This window comes from Perna viridis, chromosome 6, assembly GCF_037379345.1.
Source record: "Perna viridis isolate PV_CMFRI_1.1 ecotype Kerala chromosome 6, ASM3737934v1, whole genome shotgun sequence".
In the NCBI taxonomy this organism is placed as follows: Eukaryota; Metazoa; Mollusca; class Bivalvia; order Mytilida; family Mytilidae; genus Perna; species Perna viridis.
Genome location: NC_142450.1, coordinates 12575154 through 12595532, shown reverse-complemented (window position 1 = coordinate 12595532; position 20379 = coordinate 12575154). Strand labels below are relative to the sequence as shown.

At 32.4% G+C, this 20379-nt stretch overlaps 1 protein-coding gene across 3 annotated transcripts; it reads left to right on the top strand.

Annotated features, from left to right (window-relative positions):
- The first annotated feature begins 421 nt into the window (after positions 1–421).
- On the top strand, positions 422–18159 carry LOC148613694 (uncharacterized). Of its 3 annotated transcripts, none has more exons than XM_088587213.1 (6): positions 422–714; positions 10853–13251; positions 14072–14229; positions 14665–14695; positions 15000–15110; positions 17596–18159. In XM_088587213.1, exons 2-6 carry the CDS (start codon positions 10866–10868, stop codon positions 17673–17675), a joined length of 2766 nt encoding a protein of 921 aa, XP_088443339.1. In that variant the 5' UTR covers positions 422–714; positions 10853–10865; the 3' UTR covers positions 17676–18159. The 3 variants fall into 3 exon arrangements, 2 of the variants coding, with proteins under 2 accessions (XP_088443339.1, XP_088443338.1); XM_088587212.1 differs by having other exon boundaries at positions 424–714; positions 10787–13251; XR_015923424.1 differs by lacking the exon at positions 422–714 and having other exon boundaries at positions 2751–13251; positions 14665–14806; positions 17596–17614.
- The last annotated feature ends 2220 nt before the right edge of the window (positions 18160–20379 follow it).

Below are 20379 nucleotides of genomic sequence, written 5' to 3'. Positions count from 1 at the left end.
AAAGGAAGGAGACCATCTATGGAGACACTATGCAAGAGTTGTCGTCCTTTATTTGGTTTCATTTTGGTTGATTTAAGTGGGGGATAAATGAATGTTTTTTTCTAAAAAGTGCAGATCTGAATGCAGAAATGATTATCGTTTTGTGAAATTATAGCACATTCAGACTGAACAAGCATCACTTAACCTTTGGCAATGCCTGAATTTTACATGGACGGGTACTTAAGTGGACAATAAAATCAGAGCAAAACTGACCTTGATGTTATTACTTTTCCTTATTAATAAATATTCTTATTTTTGCAAAAATGTACGAGCATTTGATTTGCAAGTTTTACAGTGTGTGAAAATAATTGATAAATCATATTCCTATATAAACAAATACATGTAATGCTTTATAGTAAAAATATAAGGTATTTTACATGTACACATTTTTTAACATGTACGTGAACCGAAAGTAAAATTAAAAACCCTGATGATTTTTTAGAAATTCAAATGTCCTAAATACTTGAGCGATTAAGTCAACGGACGTATCTATTTATATCTAGTAAAACACATGCTTATCAGATACCGTTGAAAATGTTTTGACGATAGCCAATGAAATTTCTTAAACTAGCCAAGGTGATAGTCGGTAAGCAACCACGACGTCATTTGATTATGTGGACTATGTGTTTTCGATTGTAGGTTCGTAGGAAAAAAGGGAAATTAATAATATTTATGGTATGTCATTCATTCATTGGTAATTCATTATTAGTCACTTGATTTTTTGTATTTTAATATGATATGTTTATTAAATAAATTATATACAATGTGTTTTAATATCGTCTAAATACAACGCTCTCGTTGCTCATGCACTAATGTATATGATAATGTTGATAAATTTGTGACTCATTGTCAGATTATATCATCATTCGTTTTTCAGTTGTCTAGGTCTTTATTGATATGTAGATGCTATAATATATCAGTGACGGTTCGTGTCATAATAGGGATACTTCCTACGGCTTACCTTTTTCCATCGGCTTACTTTTCAAAAGTACCGGCTTACTTTTGAAAAGTAAGCCGATACTTTTTTCATTCGTGTCATAATCAAACTGACCAATAAAAAAGGTCGTTATAAGTCAATAGGAAAGTGATTCTGCATAAGTCTAAATTCAGTGGTAGGTTCCGCAACCAGCAAACATCCCTTTGACCTTATTTTACTGTATCAAACCGACAAATTAAGTAGATACATACTATGATAAAAGAGGAAAGTTCTCAATATTATCAAATTAAAAAGGTTATGAAGAACAAATGGCTTTTTGGTTGACATCTGAAATTCATCTAAATTTGAATGTATTGCAATGATTTTAGAGATGGTTTTCCCGAGAGAGAACCGAAGAACTTTCGATTCATCGCCTATTCATTTATTCTTACATAATGATTATTTTGCTGTTGTTTTTTTTTCTTTTTTTCTATACCTCGTTTTCTACCAGTTTCGATATTAGTATAGTTTTGAGTCTGCAGACGTTCTTAGTTGCTAAGCCTCGAAGAAACTCAATTTATTTTTAGAAAACTTCGAGAAAACATTTTGTTATGTAAATTCTTTAATTAAATTATTTCAGTGAATCAGTCATGATATATCTACATGTGCAAGTATATTCGGATAAAAATGTGTATAATGTTTGCCTCTTGTTACAATATATATTACTGTCTACGTGTATCTATTAATTATTGGGTGTTAATTGACTAAAGGCTGATAAAACCATATAGTGACCATATTTAATGGATAAGATTTAATTAGTGGTGCATGTGGGTGATGAAAATGGAAAACAAACTAGAATTAGTAAGATTTACATAATCATATAATAACTCAACGACATATTTCTTGGTAACGTGCCTTTGATCTATAGAAATATTCCTAGCCAACCCTTCATCAATATTTCCGTTAAGTTTTATTTGGATGCAATTCATGTAACATATGCAATACGAAGATATTGTTACGCATGTAGATACAATGCATATCAATTGACAGGTGGAACATTCAAGACCGTTAGGGGGATAGACCCCTTTTAGATATACCGGTTCATTATGTAAGAGGATTTTTTTCAAACTTTGTATCAATCGATTGAAAATAAATAGATGTATTGCCTATACAAATTATCAGGTTGGACGATTCTTGTAAGATTTACAGCACCCTGCCCACTTCGAGAGAAAGCTAATGTTATGGGAACCCCTCCTTCACTCGCCGTGTGCATTTCATCGACTGCAAATAATTCTACATGTGTACGCTTTCCCATTCAAAATGGTGGTTCTCTATCCAGGATGAATACCGTGATTCCTTACTTCCGATAAGAAGTATAATGATCTTTTATTACCGTAATAATATTCGTTCGAATATTGATACTCAATCGATTTATATAAATAACAAATAAATAAGTACTTCGTTTGTTTGGGGGGAAATCACAAGATAATAAAAAACAAAAAAACAAAAATTTATCGGCTGTGGGGATGGGTGCAATGCATATTCTCATTAAAAAACCTTTTCCTATCTTTTAAAATTCCAAAAAGTTAATGTCCTTTATATATGCAATAAAAAGTGTGTACCCTATATCTTTTATATTATAAATTACTCTTAGACATGGTTTAAAGCATGGAATCAGTCAGTATTATTGTTAATAAAATAAGTAAATTGAATTAAAATTTTTAAAAAAATTCTTAATTTAGGTGTTTTTTTTTTTTTTTTTTTTGTTTTGTTTTTTTTTTTTTTTTTTTTGTTGTTGTTTTTTTTTTCATCAATACATTTGTAATACAAAAGTTTATAAATGTTTTATCAGTGTTTAGCATGACAACACACTTGGAATCCTGTCAGAATGTACGGGGAAAAAGCATTTTGCATCAGACTCAAGGTTAACGTTTATGCATAAAATAACGTAAGGCTTACATCCCCACTTAAATTGTGATGCGATAAAGTCACATGAGAAGGAGTGTGGTGACACGTTTTGTTTTTTTTTTCTTTTTGGAAATGGGAAAACCGGATCAACATTTATTTAGAAATCAGAAAAGAAAAAAAAATAATTCTGTAAAACTTTTGGAAGCGGATATTTTATTTATTGTCCCTCATTGATGTTTCTTAGTCGCCGTTCGAATCCCGGCTTCCTTGATTTAAATTTTATATGTGGTTAACTTGGCGTTTTGTTTAAAATGTTTTAGAACTGATTGTAGTCCCGTTTTGATGCAATGATAAAACTCAACTTTCAACCAGTTCTGACTGTCCTGTAACGAGATATCGTTATGCTCACCATCTAGAATCGATATCACCTGCCATATTTTCACAAACTAGACACCAACGAAGTTCATAACAAGGTTGTGAAAGCTATAGAATAGATATTGACTAACAGCTTATTCTCAGTCACTTCTTTTGTGGTGAGACAAAAACTCTTTTAAACCATAAGGAAATATATTAACCCTGGACATTTTGTTATAAATTTCCATATTTTCAAATATTCCATCAAAAAGAACTTTGTATTCACGTAGATTTAAGTGTCAGCAAACATATACCGGTAACTAGAAAGCAGGTTTTTGCGTCAAATAACCCAGAGGTTCTGAGTGCATATGGGCCCCATATCCCCGCTTAATTAACTGCTTCCTGTTTCATCGCGACATCGAACCTGAATATCATGCAAACCGGTGCACTGCTACCATGCATCATCAATTTGTGTGTATGTTTTATTTGTAATGTCATTTGTAATCAGAATGGTGTATTCAAAAATATATCAGAGTTCAATATTAATCATTTAAAACAGTAATATTGTGTTTAGATACGTTTCAATTCGACCCATGTGCTTTCCTATTATCCCATATTTTTACAATCTGACGATTATCTTAGGCGTAAAATTTAAATAATGGATATAAATTGATTCAGTACATGAGTATTTGATTTATTGGCGTGTTCTTTTATTTGTATATTGAAACAGTCTTAAAAAGCAGTATAATTCGATAAATATTCCTGCAAGTTCATTAAGATGCTTGAATTGGTCAACGAACTAGTTGGGAACGCACTGCAATTTTGTTAAAAGCTCGTTTTTTTCAGAGCGCTTTCCTTTCTGTACGGTAAACATTCCTTTCCATCTTAAGAAAAATATTTTAGAAGTATATGGGTTGCTTTCAGTATCTATTTTGATATAAAAAAAAAAAAACACTTTACAACTGAAAGGGACTTTGGTGTAAGAAATACCTAGAAGGTTGCTTATATATAGTCCAGAAAAATCGAAAATCCCATTTTTTGCAATTTTTGATCAATTCTGACTTTGAAAATCGACACAAGTCATCAAAAGAACCCCAGAAGTATTAATTATGATAGTACTAAATAGAAAATACTAAATAAGACATTTTTACTGAAGTATAATTACTTAAGGGGTTTAAACACTGAAAAAAAATGTATCAATTTAAACGATTTTTCGATGGGGTAGGTTGTACGTATTTTTTTAACTGCAAATTTTTGGTACCACTGGAAAGCTAATATATTTGGCTGTCTGACAAAATGTACGTCGATTTGAAGAAAATAGAAGTTATAAGAATCAAAAAACAAACAAATTGGATTTTTGCCTCTAAGAGGTACAAAAAGTGTCAACAAAATACAAAAATACTTCAGATTATTTTATTGGCGATAAAATGATTTGTCCATGAAAGGTATAAGGGTTCCTGAAAATCATGTTTTGGTTAATTAGTGGGGTGGACGGAGGTTATCTCAGACCATGCACTATTAGAATATGTTTATACATGTAGGTAGCTTCACAGTTTATATCATTTAAGTCGGGTTGGTCGATCGCACCTCCATCTCATGAATATTATTTGGAGATCGATTTCCTACAGGATAGTTCCAGTGTTGGACAATATTCAGTGATATCTTTACACTAATTAAAAATTCAAAAGCTGCATGTATTCAGCTTGAATTTTGTGTCCATATTTGCCCCGTCTGTCATGCGGGGTTCTACCTCTACGGGTGTATCTAGCTGCATTTCATTTTATATTATTGTAAGAATTTCTTGTAACTTTTTACTTTAACTATTGACTACAAAAGACCAAAATGCATTTTTGATTTTGTATTGGAGTAAGTTCCAATGCGTTTCATTATCGCTCTCTTTGAATATTATAAAGCTGCATTCAGTAAAAGGTTAATTCTTACTGTTTTCTATTGATAATTTCACTGTAATGCATCATTACTTTAACTTACGAGTCTCAGAAGTTTTCAAGGATGATTTTTCAAATGTCTAAATTTCGGTATCTGTTTTTGAAAGTTTTTGAATGCACCAATAAGTCTACACGTTTAATTATGCTCCCTAAACATAGCGGGGTAACAAGTTGTTTTTGTTCCAACTTTACTTGGCATAGTCTGTCACTTTTGTCCGCGGAACTCCTCTGAAACGGCGGAATGAATTTAAACCAAACTTGGCACAGAAATAGGGACCACATATAAATGTTCCAAAACATTTTGAAATGTCAAACCTGGTCACCGTTTAAAGACGTGAAAAATCATACAAAAATTGAGAGAAAGAATGTAGAGACTTCCGATCAGCAAAAACAAATTCCTGGAGCCGTAATAAGCTGATTTTGGGGTCTCCTGTGACAATAGGGATCTGTGTTGGTGTCCAACACAATTTATGCTAGTTTTCGTTCTGTTTCTGATCGTGGCGAATTGTAGTCTCGCCTTTTATAAAGCTTTGAATACAACATATGGGTGTGAGCTTGACCTTACAAGTTTCTGGAAAGTCTCTTCTTTGTATATTGTTTTATATCTAAGACTGTAGATGAATAAATTTGTCAACTTCAAAAACAAAAGATCAGTTTTAAATTAAACTGTTGAAATAAACTTGGGATTTCTTGTAATTCGTCTTTCCAGTAAGGTAAGTTAAATGCAAATGTTACTTGAAAATCAGGAATTCTGAATATGTAAAAGAGAATAAACTTAAAACCATTTAATGAAATAAACGAAATCCCGAGGTATAACAAAATCTTTCCTTTCTGTTAGTTCAGCTAAATGAACTACACTTTTTATGCATTACATTATCTACCTGATCCAAACTCAAAAGATTAAGACATAGGAAAGATGTTACAAAGTAATGACGGGACCGTGACGTGCAAGTAGAAACTTAGCTCTCCCTCACCATTGCAAATGTACATATAGAAAACAAAAAGCGTCAAAAAATGAGGGACGATCAAGAAATCGTTTTTCTGTTTATCATTCCTTTATTCGATTGAAAGTAGGTATATCCCGATCACAACAAAGGACTCAAAGTCAAACGAAAAATAAAGTCAAGAAGAAACCAACACAAATAAGAACAACACTAAGCAATCACTATAACCCCTACCTTAAAAGGATTCTAGCTACGTCACATGTGAATATGTGTGTGTCCCAATTTGACTTTTATTATAACTTGCCAATTATAGATGCAATTGAAGAAAATATGAAATTCTGAACATTCCCCTTCTATGAAAAACTCATTATTGTCACACTGAAACTGAAAAAATACGCACCTGAAATAAGAAGATATTTTGTGGAATACATCGATGATTAAAACAATAGTACCCAACATATCTATTGTGTACCGTTTATGTGCCAAAAATCAACATTTTAGTTCATATTGAGGCATTTTTTATCAAGGATAATGGTAGTAATTTCCACCTAGCTTGACTTGAAAAAGTTCAAATATTTATTATTTGGGCTTCTTTTGTTTGAAGTTAAGAAACTATATTAATTAACCGTATCACACAAAAGCTTGCTTAAACTACGGTATTCTGAAAAAAAGACAATATCGGGTGATATAGTAAAAAATTCGAAAGTTCTGAAAATTCCCATTTTTCCGATCTCCAAAATGATAGTCTAAGCGCCTAAATTGATCAGATATGTTAGGAACATCATTACCTCAATCATGAATGCCTAAAATATGAGTTCTACAATATCAGTATGCTGTGAATTAGAATTCTGTTTGATACTGAGACCAGTTTTCTAGGGGTAAGCGTGATGTTTTTAACAATTTTTGAAAATCCGTTCTTAAACATTATTTTTTCATGGTTCATTTATTTATAAATTTAAAATAATTATCAAATGATACCAAATTTGAGACGTTTTAGTTGAGTAATAACTTGTAGAGTTGAATTTATATGACTTTTGACCGAAAAATCAAAAATCCCATTTTCCGCATTTTTTTATAAATTCTGACCACGAAATACGCCAAAATTCATCAAAAGAACCCCAGTAGTATAAATTGTGATAAAACTAAGCAGAAACTAGCAAAAAAAAACCATTTTTATTGAAACCTTAATACCCTAGGGGTTTTGACATTGAAAAATATGTCAATTTAAGTGTTTTTTTTTTGACAGGGTGGGAGTACATTTTTTTTCCTTTTTACCACAAAACCTTGAGTGTTACTGCAATTTTATTGGTACCATTGTAAAGCTGAGACATTGGGCTATACGATTATTTCTGAATTTGTATAGTTTGTTCATACATGCTAGGCCAGGAAGGCTAAGACGCTCAAACACTTGAGTCACAAAAAAATTGGATTTTTTGACCCAGTGGGGTACAAATATAGGCTTATTATGAAAAAAGAATCCGAAAATATTCTTTGGCGATAAATTGATTCGGTTATGGGGGGTATAAAAGTACTTAAGGTGAAGTTGATAAGCGGGGATGGGTGCACGGTGAACCCTCCCAGCCCATGGACTATTGTAATACACAAATTCCACACGTTTGTCGTGAAAAGTGATCCACTGGCTTATATCAAATCTGCTTGTATAATACTTAGTATGTATAATTATTTTGATTAACAAGTTTGTTTTCGTAAAATCATAATCAAGTAGCATCTTTCGATAAGAATGGAATGAAATCAAAATTTACTGTCGTCAACGAAGTATGCACCAGACTCGAATCAGAATTACAAATTATCACATTTTAGTAAGTTCTTATCCATTACGTTTTAGAATGGTTTAAACCCTATATAAACGGGAATTTGATTGGCAGACATATGCAAAACTTAAAAAGTATCGGCTTACTTTTCAAAAGTAAGCCGATACTTGTTGAAAGTAAGCCGATACTTTTGAAAAGTAAGCCGATACTTGTTGAAAGTAAGCCGATAGATATATCCCTATTGTGACATTATCCGCCACTCATAATAATAATAATTGAATGACCTTAGACAGTTGTTCAGAAAAGTAATATTGTTAAACATGCATGCATTCTTCAATGTTGCGGAACTTAATATGTTCACGCTTTTCACGAGTGATAAAGGGTGAATATTGTATAATCAAGTGTGAACCTTATTTATGGATATACCATTATAATTTAAAATCTAACTACAGTTACTATAAGGTTAAGCATTTATGGAACGTTTTAATAACGTTTCGCAACGTAGGAAATTTCGTTCATCTCAATAACGGCTGTAATAAAGCGTTTCTTTGATGAATGTTTAAACCCTTGCGTATTCAGCACCTTGACAATAGAACAAGGCATAACGTTCTCTATTATTTAATTGAGAATGTCTGAACGCCCCTTTATTTTCTGATGAGCAGGTATATAAATGCAGGAGGGCACACTTCCGGTGTCCGATAGATAAACGAAATACCTGCAAGACAACGTATAGGATCACAAAACTTTCTTTTGTTCTTACTGTATGTTTTAGCAAGCTATTTGTTTTCTCATATGTTGGTAAACTCTGGTTTCCCACATTAGCAGTGATGTGCTTTTTTTTGTGCATCATGTTCTCTATAGAACAAGATCATTCAGAAGTTAAATGTCAACATTTAACATTATATATTCCCAAATTTAAGCTTACAATATTTATTCATTATCAGGATCTGAACTTTACGGTTCATTAAGATAATAAAATGCAGTTCAGCTGCGTGTGTGTGTGTGTGTGTGTGTGTGTGTGTGTGTGTGTGTGTGCTTTAGTTGCCCGATGCATAGTCTATATATTTTCTGATAAAAGTAAGATTATAACGTACACATTTAAACGACAATTTTACGACACATAATTTTGTAGCTGAATGATTGAATTATTTGTGAAAGTAAACAAATGTCGATAAATGGATCAATTTTACTTCTGTTTTGGCCCCAGTGACTAATTTGTTAATAAACATCAGCACGGAGCGTTCGATCAGTTGTATCACAGTGCGGATACTTAAGTACCCGGATTATGGCGAACTTGTTCGACGCTAAAACGCGCTTCGTTGATAGTTGAACGTATGACAGGAGCTTTAAATACTGTCAACTAACTTATTAACTCGGATACCAATTATTACGATTTATATGGTGTTTAGCTCGCGAAAATTAATTCTTTTACAGAAAATAATGTTTTATGTTAGTGTTTATATAGCTTTATCGTTTCGAAATTGCAATGCAGTTTGTTTTTACATTCATTTTGTAAATATGAGCATTTAACATGGTCGGTTCACTAAACCCAAACTAGCTAATACTTTTACTTTTTTTTATTAAAACACAAATGAAACACTTCAATACACTGAAACTATTTACGCGATATATATAACATTACCTCAAACACGTTAAAGATTACTAGTGCTCCTGAACAGAATACAATACACAGCCGTAACGGAAGTTTAAAAGTCATGTTTACTTTAACATGACAAAAGTTCTCAAAACATGCAAAACTACGTATAATGTAACATTAATAAATCCTAAATGTGTAATGCTCGAATATGGCTTTTGCAACCAAACTGAGATTATTGACATTCTAAGTGAAATTGAGAAAATGTAGAAATGTCATATTTAAGATGGCTTTATTCTTCAAAGCATCTACTTTATCAAAGTGAACTGTAACTGAATATTCCAGTACCGAACAAGCATTGAAAATAGAAAACGGGACATCGGCATAGTGGACTTGATATAACATGAGATAAACACATAGGAGAAAACTATGCATATATTGTCGTTTTTTTGTAATATGTTTACAGTTAGGCTTCGTGACTTTCACTTTTGGACCAACATCTTTTCTACCATGATGAATTATTTCTCTCCATATTGATAGAGAAAAGGGAGTAATGTAGCCATTCCAGTGGAATTTTTGGGATAAGTGGCCACGTTTCTGAGAGTAAAGAAGATGCAAAGAAGAGTCACACCTTTATTTTATCTATTTATGTATTCTATTTGTGGTGTTCGTACTTTAGTTATGAAAAAAATGCAGGGATGTTTTATCAGCTGTGTAAAAGGTACACGTTGAAAAGTTAAACAGAATTAATTCGAAACCCAGCATACGTCATAGCGACGCACTGTGAAAGAATATGAAATGCGAATGATGTAAATAGTGCAGTAAAACCACCTCTCTCATCCGTACCGAAGTTTCCATTATACCAACTAGTTCATAATGTCAAGTTCAACCTTAGTCAACATGCATTAGTAACGAACCTAACACTTCATTGGACAAATTAGAGATGTTGGGTGTTTTTTTAATGAAATGAAATTTTTTTTAATGTTAAAATGAAATATGTATCTATCATGCAGATTTTAACGTCTAAATATTTTCAAAATCAGCAAATGATTGTAAAAATTCTGATAACCTATATCAAGCTTAAAAAACGTTTAAGACTAGTCATGAAATTGATTCTGACGCTGAACAAGGATGATGGTTTTTGTTGACAATTAGTTAGACGAATAATTGTCTTTATATATAATATATGTATTTTATTTTACATGTATATACTTATATTCATATGTTTCATATGTTCATATATTATTTGCGTGTTGTAGCATTTTGTGCTTTGTCACTTACACTAAAGTGTAATATTTTCTTTTTCGGGGAAGAAAGCAGAAAATATCACCTTGTAAGAGGCATTGTTCACAATAATACAAGAAACGCAATTATAACAGTGATATTCACACAATGGCTGAGCAAATTGAAACCATGCAGATGGTCCCAAAGGTAGAAAGCTTGCAAGATTTGAATAATCAACAGGGTACTTCACCTTGCATGCTAATGGAGTCTGGTTTAAGTGGAACCCGAATAGCTTTGGTGAAAACAGGCAATGATCTCAACCTTGAATTGAAGAACGATGATGTCGAAATAGGAAGACTGCAAGATTTGAACAATCAACAGTTTACCTTGCTCATGAAGTCCAAATTTAGTGGAACCCAAAAACCTGCCATGATGAAAGGCAAATATCTCGATATTGAATCGAAGAGCGATAATGTCGATATGGGAAGTTTGCAAGATTTGATCAATCAACAAGTTACTTTATCTTCCTTACCCATGGAGTCCAAATTTAATGGAACCCAAAAAACTCCGATGATGAAAGGGAAAGATTTTGTAATCGACTCGAATGTCGATGATTTCGAGGTAGGTAGTTTGCAAGAATTGCAAAATAAACAGATTGCTTCACCTTCCTTGATCATGAAGTCCGAATTTATTGGAACCCAACAAACAGCCATGATCAACTGCAAGGATCTGGACATTAAATCGAGGAACGATAATGAAGAGAAAGGAAGCTTGCAAGATTTGAACAACCAACAGATAACTTCACCTTCCTTGCTCATGGAGTCCGAATTAAGTGGAACCCAAAAAACTGCCAAGATGAATGACAATGATCTGGACATTGAATCGAAACAAGATAATGTGGATATAGGAAGCTTACAAGATTTGAAGAATCAACAGGTTACTTCACCTTCCTTCCTTATGGAGTCCGATTTTAGTGGAACCCAAAAAACTGCGATGATGAATGGCAAGGATCTGGACATTGAATCGAAGTACGATAATGTGGAGATAGGAACCTTGCAAGGTTTGAACAAGCAGCAGATTAATTCATCTTCCTTTTTCTTAGAGTCCGAATTTAGCGGAACCAAAAACACTGCGATGATGAAAGGCAAGAACTCTGTAATCGACACTGGATTGAAGACCGGTGATGTAGAGATAGAAAGTTGGCAAGATTTGAACAATCAACAGGTTACTTCTCCTTCCATGCTCATGGAATCCGAATTAAGTGGAACCCAAAAAACTGCCAAGATGAATGACAATGATCTGAACATTGAATCGAAACAAGATAATGTGGATATAGGAAGCTTGCAAGATTTGAAGAATCAACAGGTTACTTCACCTTCCTTCCTTATGGAGTCCGATTTTAGTGGAACCCAAAAAACTGCGATGATGAATGGCAAGGATCTGGACATTGAATCGAAGTACGATAATGTGGAGATAGGAACCTTGCAAGGTTTGAACAAGCAACAGATTAATTCATCTTCCTTTTTCTTAGAGTCCGAATTTAGCGGAACCAAAAACACTGCGATGATGAAGGGCAAGAACTCTGTAATCGACACTGGATTGAAGACCGGTGATGTAGAGATAGAAAGTTGGCAAGATTTGAACAATCAACAGGTTACTTCTCCTTCCATGCTCATGGAATCCGAATTAAGTGGAACCCAAAAAACTGCCAAGATGAATGACAATGATCTGAACATTGAATCGAAACAAGATAATGTGGATATAGGAAGCTTGCAAGATTTGAAGAATCAACAGGTTACTTCACCTTCCTTCCTTATGGAGTCCGATTTTAGTGGAACCCAAAAAACTGCGATGATGAATGGCAAGGATCTGGACATTGAATCGAAGAACGATAATGTGGAGATAGGAAGCAGCTTGCAAGGTTTGAACAAGCAACATATTACTTCATCCGAATTTAGTGGAACCAAAAACACTGCGATGATGAAAGGCAAGAACCCTGTAATCGACACTGGATTGAAGACCGATGATGTAGAGATAGAAAGTTGGCAAAATTTGAATAATCAACAGATTACTTCTCCTTCCTTGCTCATGGAGTCCGAATTTAATGAACCCCAAAAAATTGCGATGTTGAAAGCAAAGGAACTCAACATTATCTGGGGAAATGAAGATGTCATTGGGCTGACTGCAAAACAACACAAATATAGATGTAGAATGGATGCTTTATTACAAAGAAGTCCATTAAAGATCGAAAATATTTCATACAAGAAAGATCGGACGAATTACCCGCATTTGATGTCAATTATAGCTGCTCCAGAAGAATGTCCATGCACAAAATGTGCATACCCTTTGATACCACCTAGACACGAAATTCCTTCCAGAGACATTTTCGGATTTCAAAGATTCAAAGGACTAAACTTTCTGCAACATGTAACTCGGACTCAAATTGTACCTTCCTTTCCGGAATTTACTGAGATGGTAACTCGAGTGGGTAGTTTTCTGCATCATGATCCTGAGAGAGCTGAATTGATTGCTGAAGCCGGGTTCTTTTCCACCGGTAAATATCAATTACACTTTCGAGTATTGTGTCTAGTTTATATTTAGTATCTATTTTCGTCGGACCAATGACCTTCAAATTTATATATAATCTATAAAAACAACTATTGAACAAAAAATATCATGGTAAGCTTTTAGAGCCTGAGTGATTTTTCTACAAGACAACTCGTCTTTTTAATATTATGGGCATTAAATTTCAACAATAGGTACTAGTGACTGGAAAATGTCAATTAGATGTATTATATAGTATTCAAGGGAACTAGCTGAACTCAAAGCAATGTAATCCAGGGACAAAGACCAGACATGGAAAACAGACAACAAACAAATAACATAAAGTAACTAAAATGTCACATATAAAGTAACAACAGTAAATGAGCAATTCGGACTTGACTAAAAACTGGAGCATGGACCAGGTCCACCGGTATGGTAAGCGTCCTCTGCTTTTCTAGAAACACTCATAAAAGGTCAACGAAAGTGGAAAGGTAAACTATGACACGTCGAACAAATCAGTTTTCATGGCGCAGATTGATACACCGTAACGATCCACAAGTTCATGATGACGACCATAAATCTTCTGTGGTGATGACTTCAATCTTGAAGCAACATAATCCTATTCCAAGTGTGAATTTCACAAAAAGTCGTAAGTATAAAATTGATTGTAATTTAAGACGTCATAATGCTTTTTTTTGTTGTGACATCTTTACTTAGATCAACTTTAAAATTCGACATTTTTAAAGCCGTGGAAGTAACTACCCGCGAATGTATTCTTTTGACAGAATCCAAAAAAGTTTTTTTTTACTCTACAAATAATTGAATTATAGGGTGTGGGAAAAGAGGGACAACTTGCTTTTACTGTGGATTAAGTTTATGTGATGAGTTACTGTTGGATGATCCATGGAGAGAACATGCGCGATGGTTCCCTGTCTGTCCGTATCTACAGAGCGAAAAGTCGGAACAGTTTATCCATGATGTTATTTATGTAATTATTTTAAAATATACGAAGGCAGTAAGATAGGTTAAGCAGTAATTTGTATTTGTTAAAGTAGTCCTTTTGTTCTTTATGATGGCAAAAATGACCGGTTCAGTGTAAATTTAACGTCTGTGGAATGAGGTTGATAAGAAGAATATGAAGTCAGTTTTATGTATTATTTTTGCTTACATATTTCATAAAAGACTTTCATGGTATTAAGGTATAATTCAAAAAGAAAAACAAGTATTTTAAAATACATGTTTCAATTTGTCCTTCATTTGAATTTAAAGCCTTTATCAAAAGTTTTCACTAGTTGTCATAAACAGTCGTAAGTGTAATATTTATCGTTAATAATAAAGTCACAAATGGGTTTTGATTAAAATGTCATACTTTACGACTTTTTTGAAACAGAGAAAGTTTTAAATTTTGACTTTTCTTTTGTAGGAGACGAATGCACTTAAAACATTTTACAAAGGTTCGTTACTGGCTACATAGCTGTAAACTATAAGCTCACGACACATTTTAATGTCATTACCTTTCGACGAAATTGAGCCAAAATTTAGTACAATTATCCCACGGAATACAGGTACATACAAACCTAGATATCTAGAAAAGTGTTAAGGCATAGATATGAAAAAGCTATTTTTGTTTCATGTAAAATTTATTTATTTATTTTTTGCTTTGCTGTTTAACCTATTCCACAGAAGATGACAAAGTAAACAAACATTTAACACTATTCCCTCATTTACTTGATTAATATAACTATTATTATATTAAAGGCTACAACAGACCAAGTCAGATCAGCATTGATATGGTTGAACTTGCTTTAAAAGAAGAGTATTCACAAATTATGATACAGGAAACCTTACAGGACTTCTTTCAAGAAATTGGTAAGTTTATTAATGATTACAAATGCACTACACTTTTCACTATTGAATGGTTTCATTAAAGTATAAGTTCGCGATTTTTGCTACTGAGATTTACAAAAATATTTTATGCAAATAGCAAATGTGCATTTCTAAGTATGACTACGAGTCTAGTTTTTCAATCGACACAGTCGTCACGGAATTAATTTACCCGGTGTCACATGCACAGTGACCTAGTTAATAATATTGTATATTGGAGCTTCTCATCCCTAGGCAGTCTACCATTAGTAAGTTAACTAACCTTCTGAGGCGTAAAGCCACTTGAAGATACCTTAATTATCAATCAAACAATTAACCACATATTGTTAAATAAATAAATCGTCATTAATTTTAGCTCTGAATTATGTTTTACTCCGATTGCTATGTTGTAACATAGATTTTCTTGTATCTTACGATATAGCATACAATATTGGAGTTCTTTTTAAACCACACATTGTGAAAGACAAGTAGAAAGAATATCGCGCAATTTTAGTTTAAAATACATTTTACGTGGTCCTATATAATAATGAATATATATTTAATATATTGAATATGTTAACACTACTAAAAGGATATAAAAAATATTTTTTCTTCCTTTCAATAATTATGATTTCCGACTATAAGTTCTGTTATTTGTATCATTTAATTTTTTTTTAAATTGTACAAGCTTATTTGTACATTAGCTTGGTCATCAATTTAATTATTTAATTACTTAATTAAGTCATACCCACCCGTTGGGTAGTTAATCGAAATATACAGGATGTGACTGGCGTGCTGGTCCATCTATGTAATAGCAAGTGACAATATACAAAAACTACATGTAGCTGACCTTCTGTGTAATGTAAATCATATAAATGTATACACAAGTTAAGTGTAACACTTAAGGATTTCTGGACCATTTATTACATGCATTAATCAGAAAAAAGTAATATGACAAGTTTTCAGGCAACAAAAATTCGTGCAGATATCTAGAGGTTAATCAAGACTTACGTATAAGGATTAAAGTTCAGATAGACCAAGACAATGTGTTTGAGAAAGAGGACGCTTACCCTACAGGTGCACCTGGTCCATGCTCCCAGCTTTTAGTGGAGTCTGAGTTGCTCTTTCGTTTTTGTTGCTTTGTGTGTATGATTTTAGTTACTTTGTGTTCTTTGTTGTGCATGTCTGTTTTCCAGGTCTGGTCTTTGTCCCTTGATTGCATTCTTTTGATAACCGCTATAATCTTGGTTCCCTTGATTACTCTTACAAATTAAAGTATACAAAAACTGCTTAAATACGCAAATAGATGAATTAAGAAATTCATGTATATTAATTTAATAAAACGTAATAACATTCATTTTTTGTAAGAGATTTAAATCATATAAAATTAAGAATTCACGTGACTCCTCACGATCGATTAAATGCATCTATGAAATATTGTTTTGGTCATAACTGGGCATTGTTCGCGGAAATGAACTAGTTTTCCTTAAAAACTAAGGTAATCTCTATGTATACTTAAATTTTGAAAAAAAATCGCAAACTTACACTTTAACGGTACACCCAAGAAAGTTACTTTCCACTATTCACATATGTTTTTGATTTCTGTAAACGATTTCAATTGTTGATTTAATATATGAATCTCTGGTGGGAAAAGCACAAACCAAGATTATAGCGGTAATCAAAAGAATGTAATCCAGGGACAAAGACCAGACATGGAAAACAGACATACATTACAATGAACACAAAGTTACTAAAATCATACATACCAAATAACAAAAGCAAATGAGCAACTCGGACTATACTAAAAACTGGAAGCATGGACCAGGTGCACCGGAAGGGTAAGAGTCATCTCTCAAACAAATCTCTCAAAGGTTAGACAGAGGTGATCGATCTAGAGCAATAATCAAAATTGAAGGAACCGTCGAGCAATTATTTAATTAAAGGGTAGACCTAGGGTAAGGGATACAACTCTTTAAAAAAAATCATTGGAATCATTTGTATTGAGCATTTTACATCAATTTTATGTAAGCATCTAATTAACTTGGATTCATTTTATTCTGCATCAAACGAAAGCTTCAGAGGCTTTAGTGAAATTGAATATGATACAAATATATAACCGACTTCATGAGTTATGTCCTTTACCCTACGTCTACCTCCTTAAGATGTAAAGAACAAAAGACTAGCATGTCTTTTTACACTTTCTATTAAGGCCTTGGTCTTCAATCATTTTTGCGTGACCGAGATGCTTTAATTGCCATGAAAAAGCTCAGATTATTTTGAAGTATTATTTTTTTTCCTATTTTGACAAAATCATAAAAGTATATTTAGGTTTCTGAAAAGAGGCTTAGTTTATTGAAATACGGAGTAGACGGATTCTCCAAAAATATTCATTCATGAAACGTTTGTAATTTTGTGTAGATACATGTATTAGGCTTGTTTAATTCATCCAGTGCATATACATATATACATACAACTCTTCTCTTTATTTAAGGGAGTTATCCAAAACCTGATGAGCTGTTCTACATTCTGGAAAAAAAGAAGAAATGGAAAACCTTTGATGTGTTGGATTAGAAATTAATATACTAATCCTTCGTACCGCAGATGTCTCGTATTTATTTGGAAGAGTGAGTCCATGTAAAAATCAAGCAAATCCTATAATATTTATGGCGCAAAATCATGTTTTCCCAAATAAATTTTTGTTTCAATGTAATGTATACATCATACTAAAGCAAATAGTATAAAGTTGTTTTTTTAATCGATAATGGATGCCTCAGAATATAGTTTCCAAACAAAGGAACCATATTTTGCTCCAAAAAAAAGTTATCTCCCTTTTTCAACCACTATAATTCCAATGCTTTCTATTTGATTCATTTCTCTTTAATCGGAAAGCAATATTTATTTTGAAAGAATGCATTTGTGATATGAAATACGAGAATAAGAAAATACAATTTGTCTTTTGCCGCCCAATACCTGGTTTTTCCATGGACAACCTCTTAAGTACTTCGTGTCTAAAAGAAATTCTTTGTATTTTTGTAAATAAATATTATTATTAGCAGTAGTTTGTTGGAATCATACATATTTTGCGTACATGTGTCGGTTTGGCAAGTTACATACATGTATAGAACCCTTTTATCATGTGTGTAAATGTTTCAAATGGAGACAACAAAAGAAATGTTTAAGATTTACGAAGTTTTTAAAAAGAACTGTTTGCAAAGTATAGTTAGAAAAGATATAAAAAAATATAGTAGACAAAAACTACATAAAAAAACATGAAAAACCTGGATAACACAAACTACCTAAAATAATATACAATGATGAAAGTGTGAACTGGCATTAATAAAGGCATACATGTATAAAACAAAAAATAACTAAACTCCCAAGTACACTATGATTGAAATAAAGGAACATTATCAGCGCACCAAACTACAATTGTACTCCATAAAAAACACAAAGGAACATAATTAATAGCGCAAATTAACTTAAGAAATACACACAGAAACTTAAAAATAAATGAGCAATCCAGACTTCAAAACTGGAAGTATAAACCAGGTGCATCGCTAGAGAAAGTGTATATTGCTTGTTTAGAAAAAAAAAACCTACAAGCTTGCTCATATGATGTATCAAAACTAAAGAGGGGAACTACAAAATTGAAAACAAATCTCTTATCACGATGAAGATGACCACATATCTGATTTACAACTTCAAGATAATAAATAATAAATCCCTTTAATTGGAATCACAACTTAGTAAAAGAATATTTTGTATTGATGGGATAGAAAAAGTCATCAGTCAACCGATTTCATACAACATAACAACTGTAAAAATGCATTTAGAGTCATATGACCGGGTTCAAATCATGTTCGTTAACTATCTTTACACATCAAAAAAAGTATAGCAAATGGATTGGAATTAAATCAAAATGAATTATCACACGTAAAACAGTCAAATACACAAATAACATATAGTGGATGAACTATAAAATGAAAATGCATTTGAACAAGTATTACCGATGACTTCTAACCTTCTCAGTGAATTACATTAATACATATATCACAATGATAATCATCTTTTCACTGAGAAAATAGCATCTTTTGATAAAAGAAATTTTATACCTTTTATCTTTTTAATTTAATAACTGATTAAGTGCTTGGAATGGTCTTTTAAATGTTGCACAATACGGATGTAATGTCGGATTTAAGATTACCCTTGAGGCAATATTAAGGAGAGCTACTTAAATACAAGGACCTATTGAATTGATGCTGTAAATTTCGGCATGCTGTATACACGTTTCAAGAAGAAATTGTTTATCAGCAGCACTACACTTGATTATTTAGAATGTTCAAAAATTAATTGTATACAAGAAGTACTAGAAATTTAGAAAATATTGAAATGAGAATCTTAATCAAGCTGCGAGAAGTTCTTCCGTGTAAAGCAAGAAATTCAAACAATGTTTTCATCTTTGAATGAAATGGAATGAACATGATATATACTAGTATTTAATTCGACATGAACTATAGGTATTTGATTTTAAGAAGATTTTATATTGATACTACATTAATTTGTGAAAGAATGATTTAGCTTGCCTTAAATTACATTTTGATCTTAGTTTCCCGCACTTATGTTTGATTTACGACAATCAAATTTCATTTCAAAGGTTGTGAATGTAAAGTGTGGTTAATTATAAGCAACTCCCTAGTCATACAGTATAAAGTATTTTACGTAACAATATGGTGTATTAAGGTATATGGTAATCACACTTGGTTCAGAAATAATTCAAAACAACGGTCTTTCATTTTGACTTACTCGTAAAAATGTATCCAATGAAGGTAATAACATTTGATAGTTATAAAAAAAATCACGACACCAAAAACATTCATATAGATTTAAGTTAAAGACAAAGAAAATAAAGAAAAAAAATATCATCGACAAAGACTTCACAAAATATTCGACAAAAGTTGAACAGATGTTGCGGAGGAAGACCTAGAGTAAGGGACATACCTCTTAAAATCAGTGATATGCTTGTATCATATTCAATTTCACCAAAATCTTTCAAGCTTTCTTTGAAACAGAACAAAATCAGTCCAAGTTACGTTCATGCTATACAAACGTTCCTATGATTTTACGATTTGTGTCTCTTACCCTAAGTCTACCTCCTGAAAAAAACACTCCTGCAAACCTTTTAGTCAAATAATATCGGGAGATTGCTGAAAAGTCATATTCATAGAAATTTTCAAGATGGTCTTGCTAGAATACTTCATTTTATCGAATCAAGTTT

Excerpts from the sequence above, each read along its gene's own strand:
- LOC148613694 (XM_088587213.1), top strand. The coding sequence starts at position 10,866 with ATGGCTGAGCAAATTGAAACCATGCAGATGGTCCCAAAGGTAGAAAGC. Across the intron at positions 13,252-14,071 it reads AGCCGGGTTCTTTTCCACCG|GGTGTGGGAAAAGAGGGACA; the intron begins GTAAATATCAAT and ends ATTGAATTATAG. Across the intron at positions 14,696-14,999 it reads ACTTAAAACATTTTACAAAG|GCTACAACAGACCAAGTCAG; the intron begins GTTCGTTACTGG and ends ATTATATTAAAG.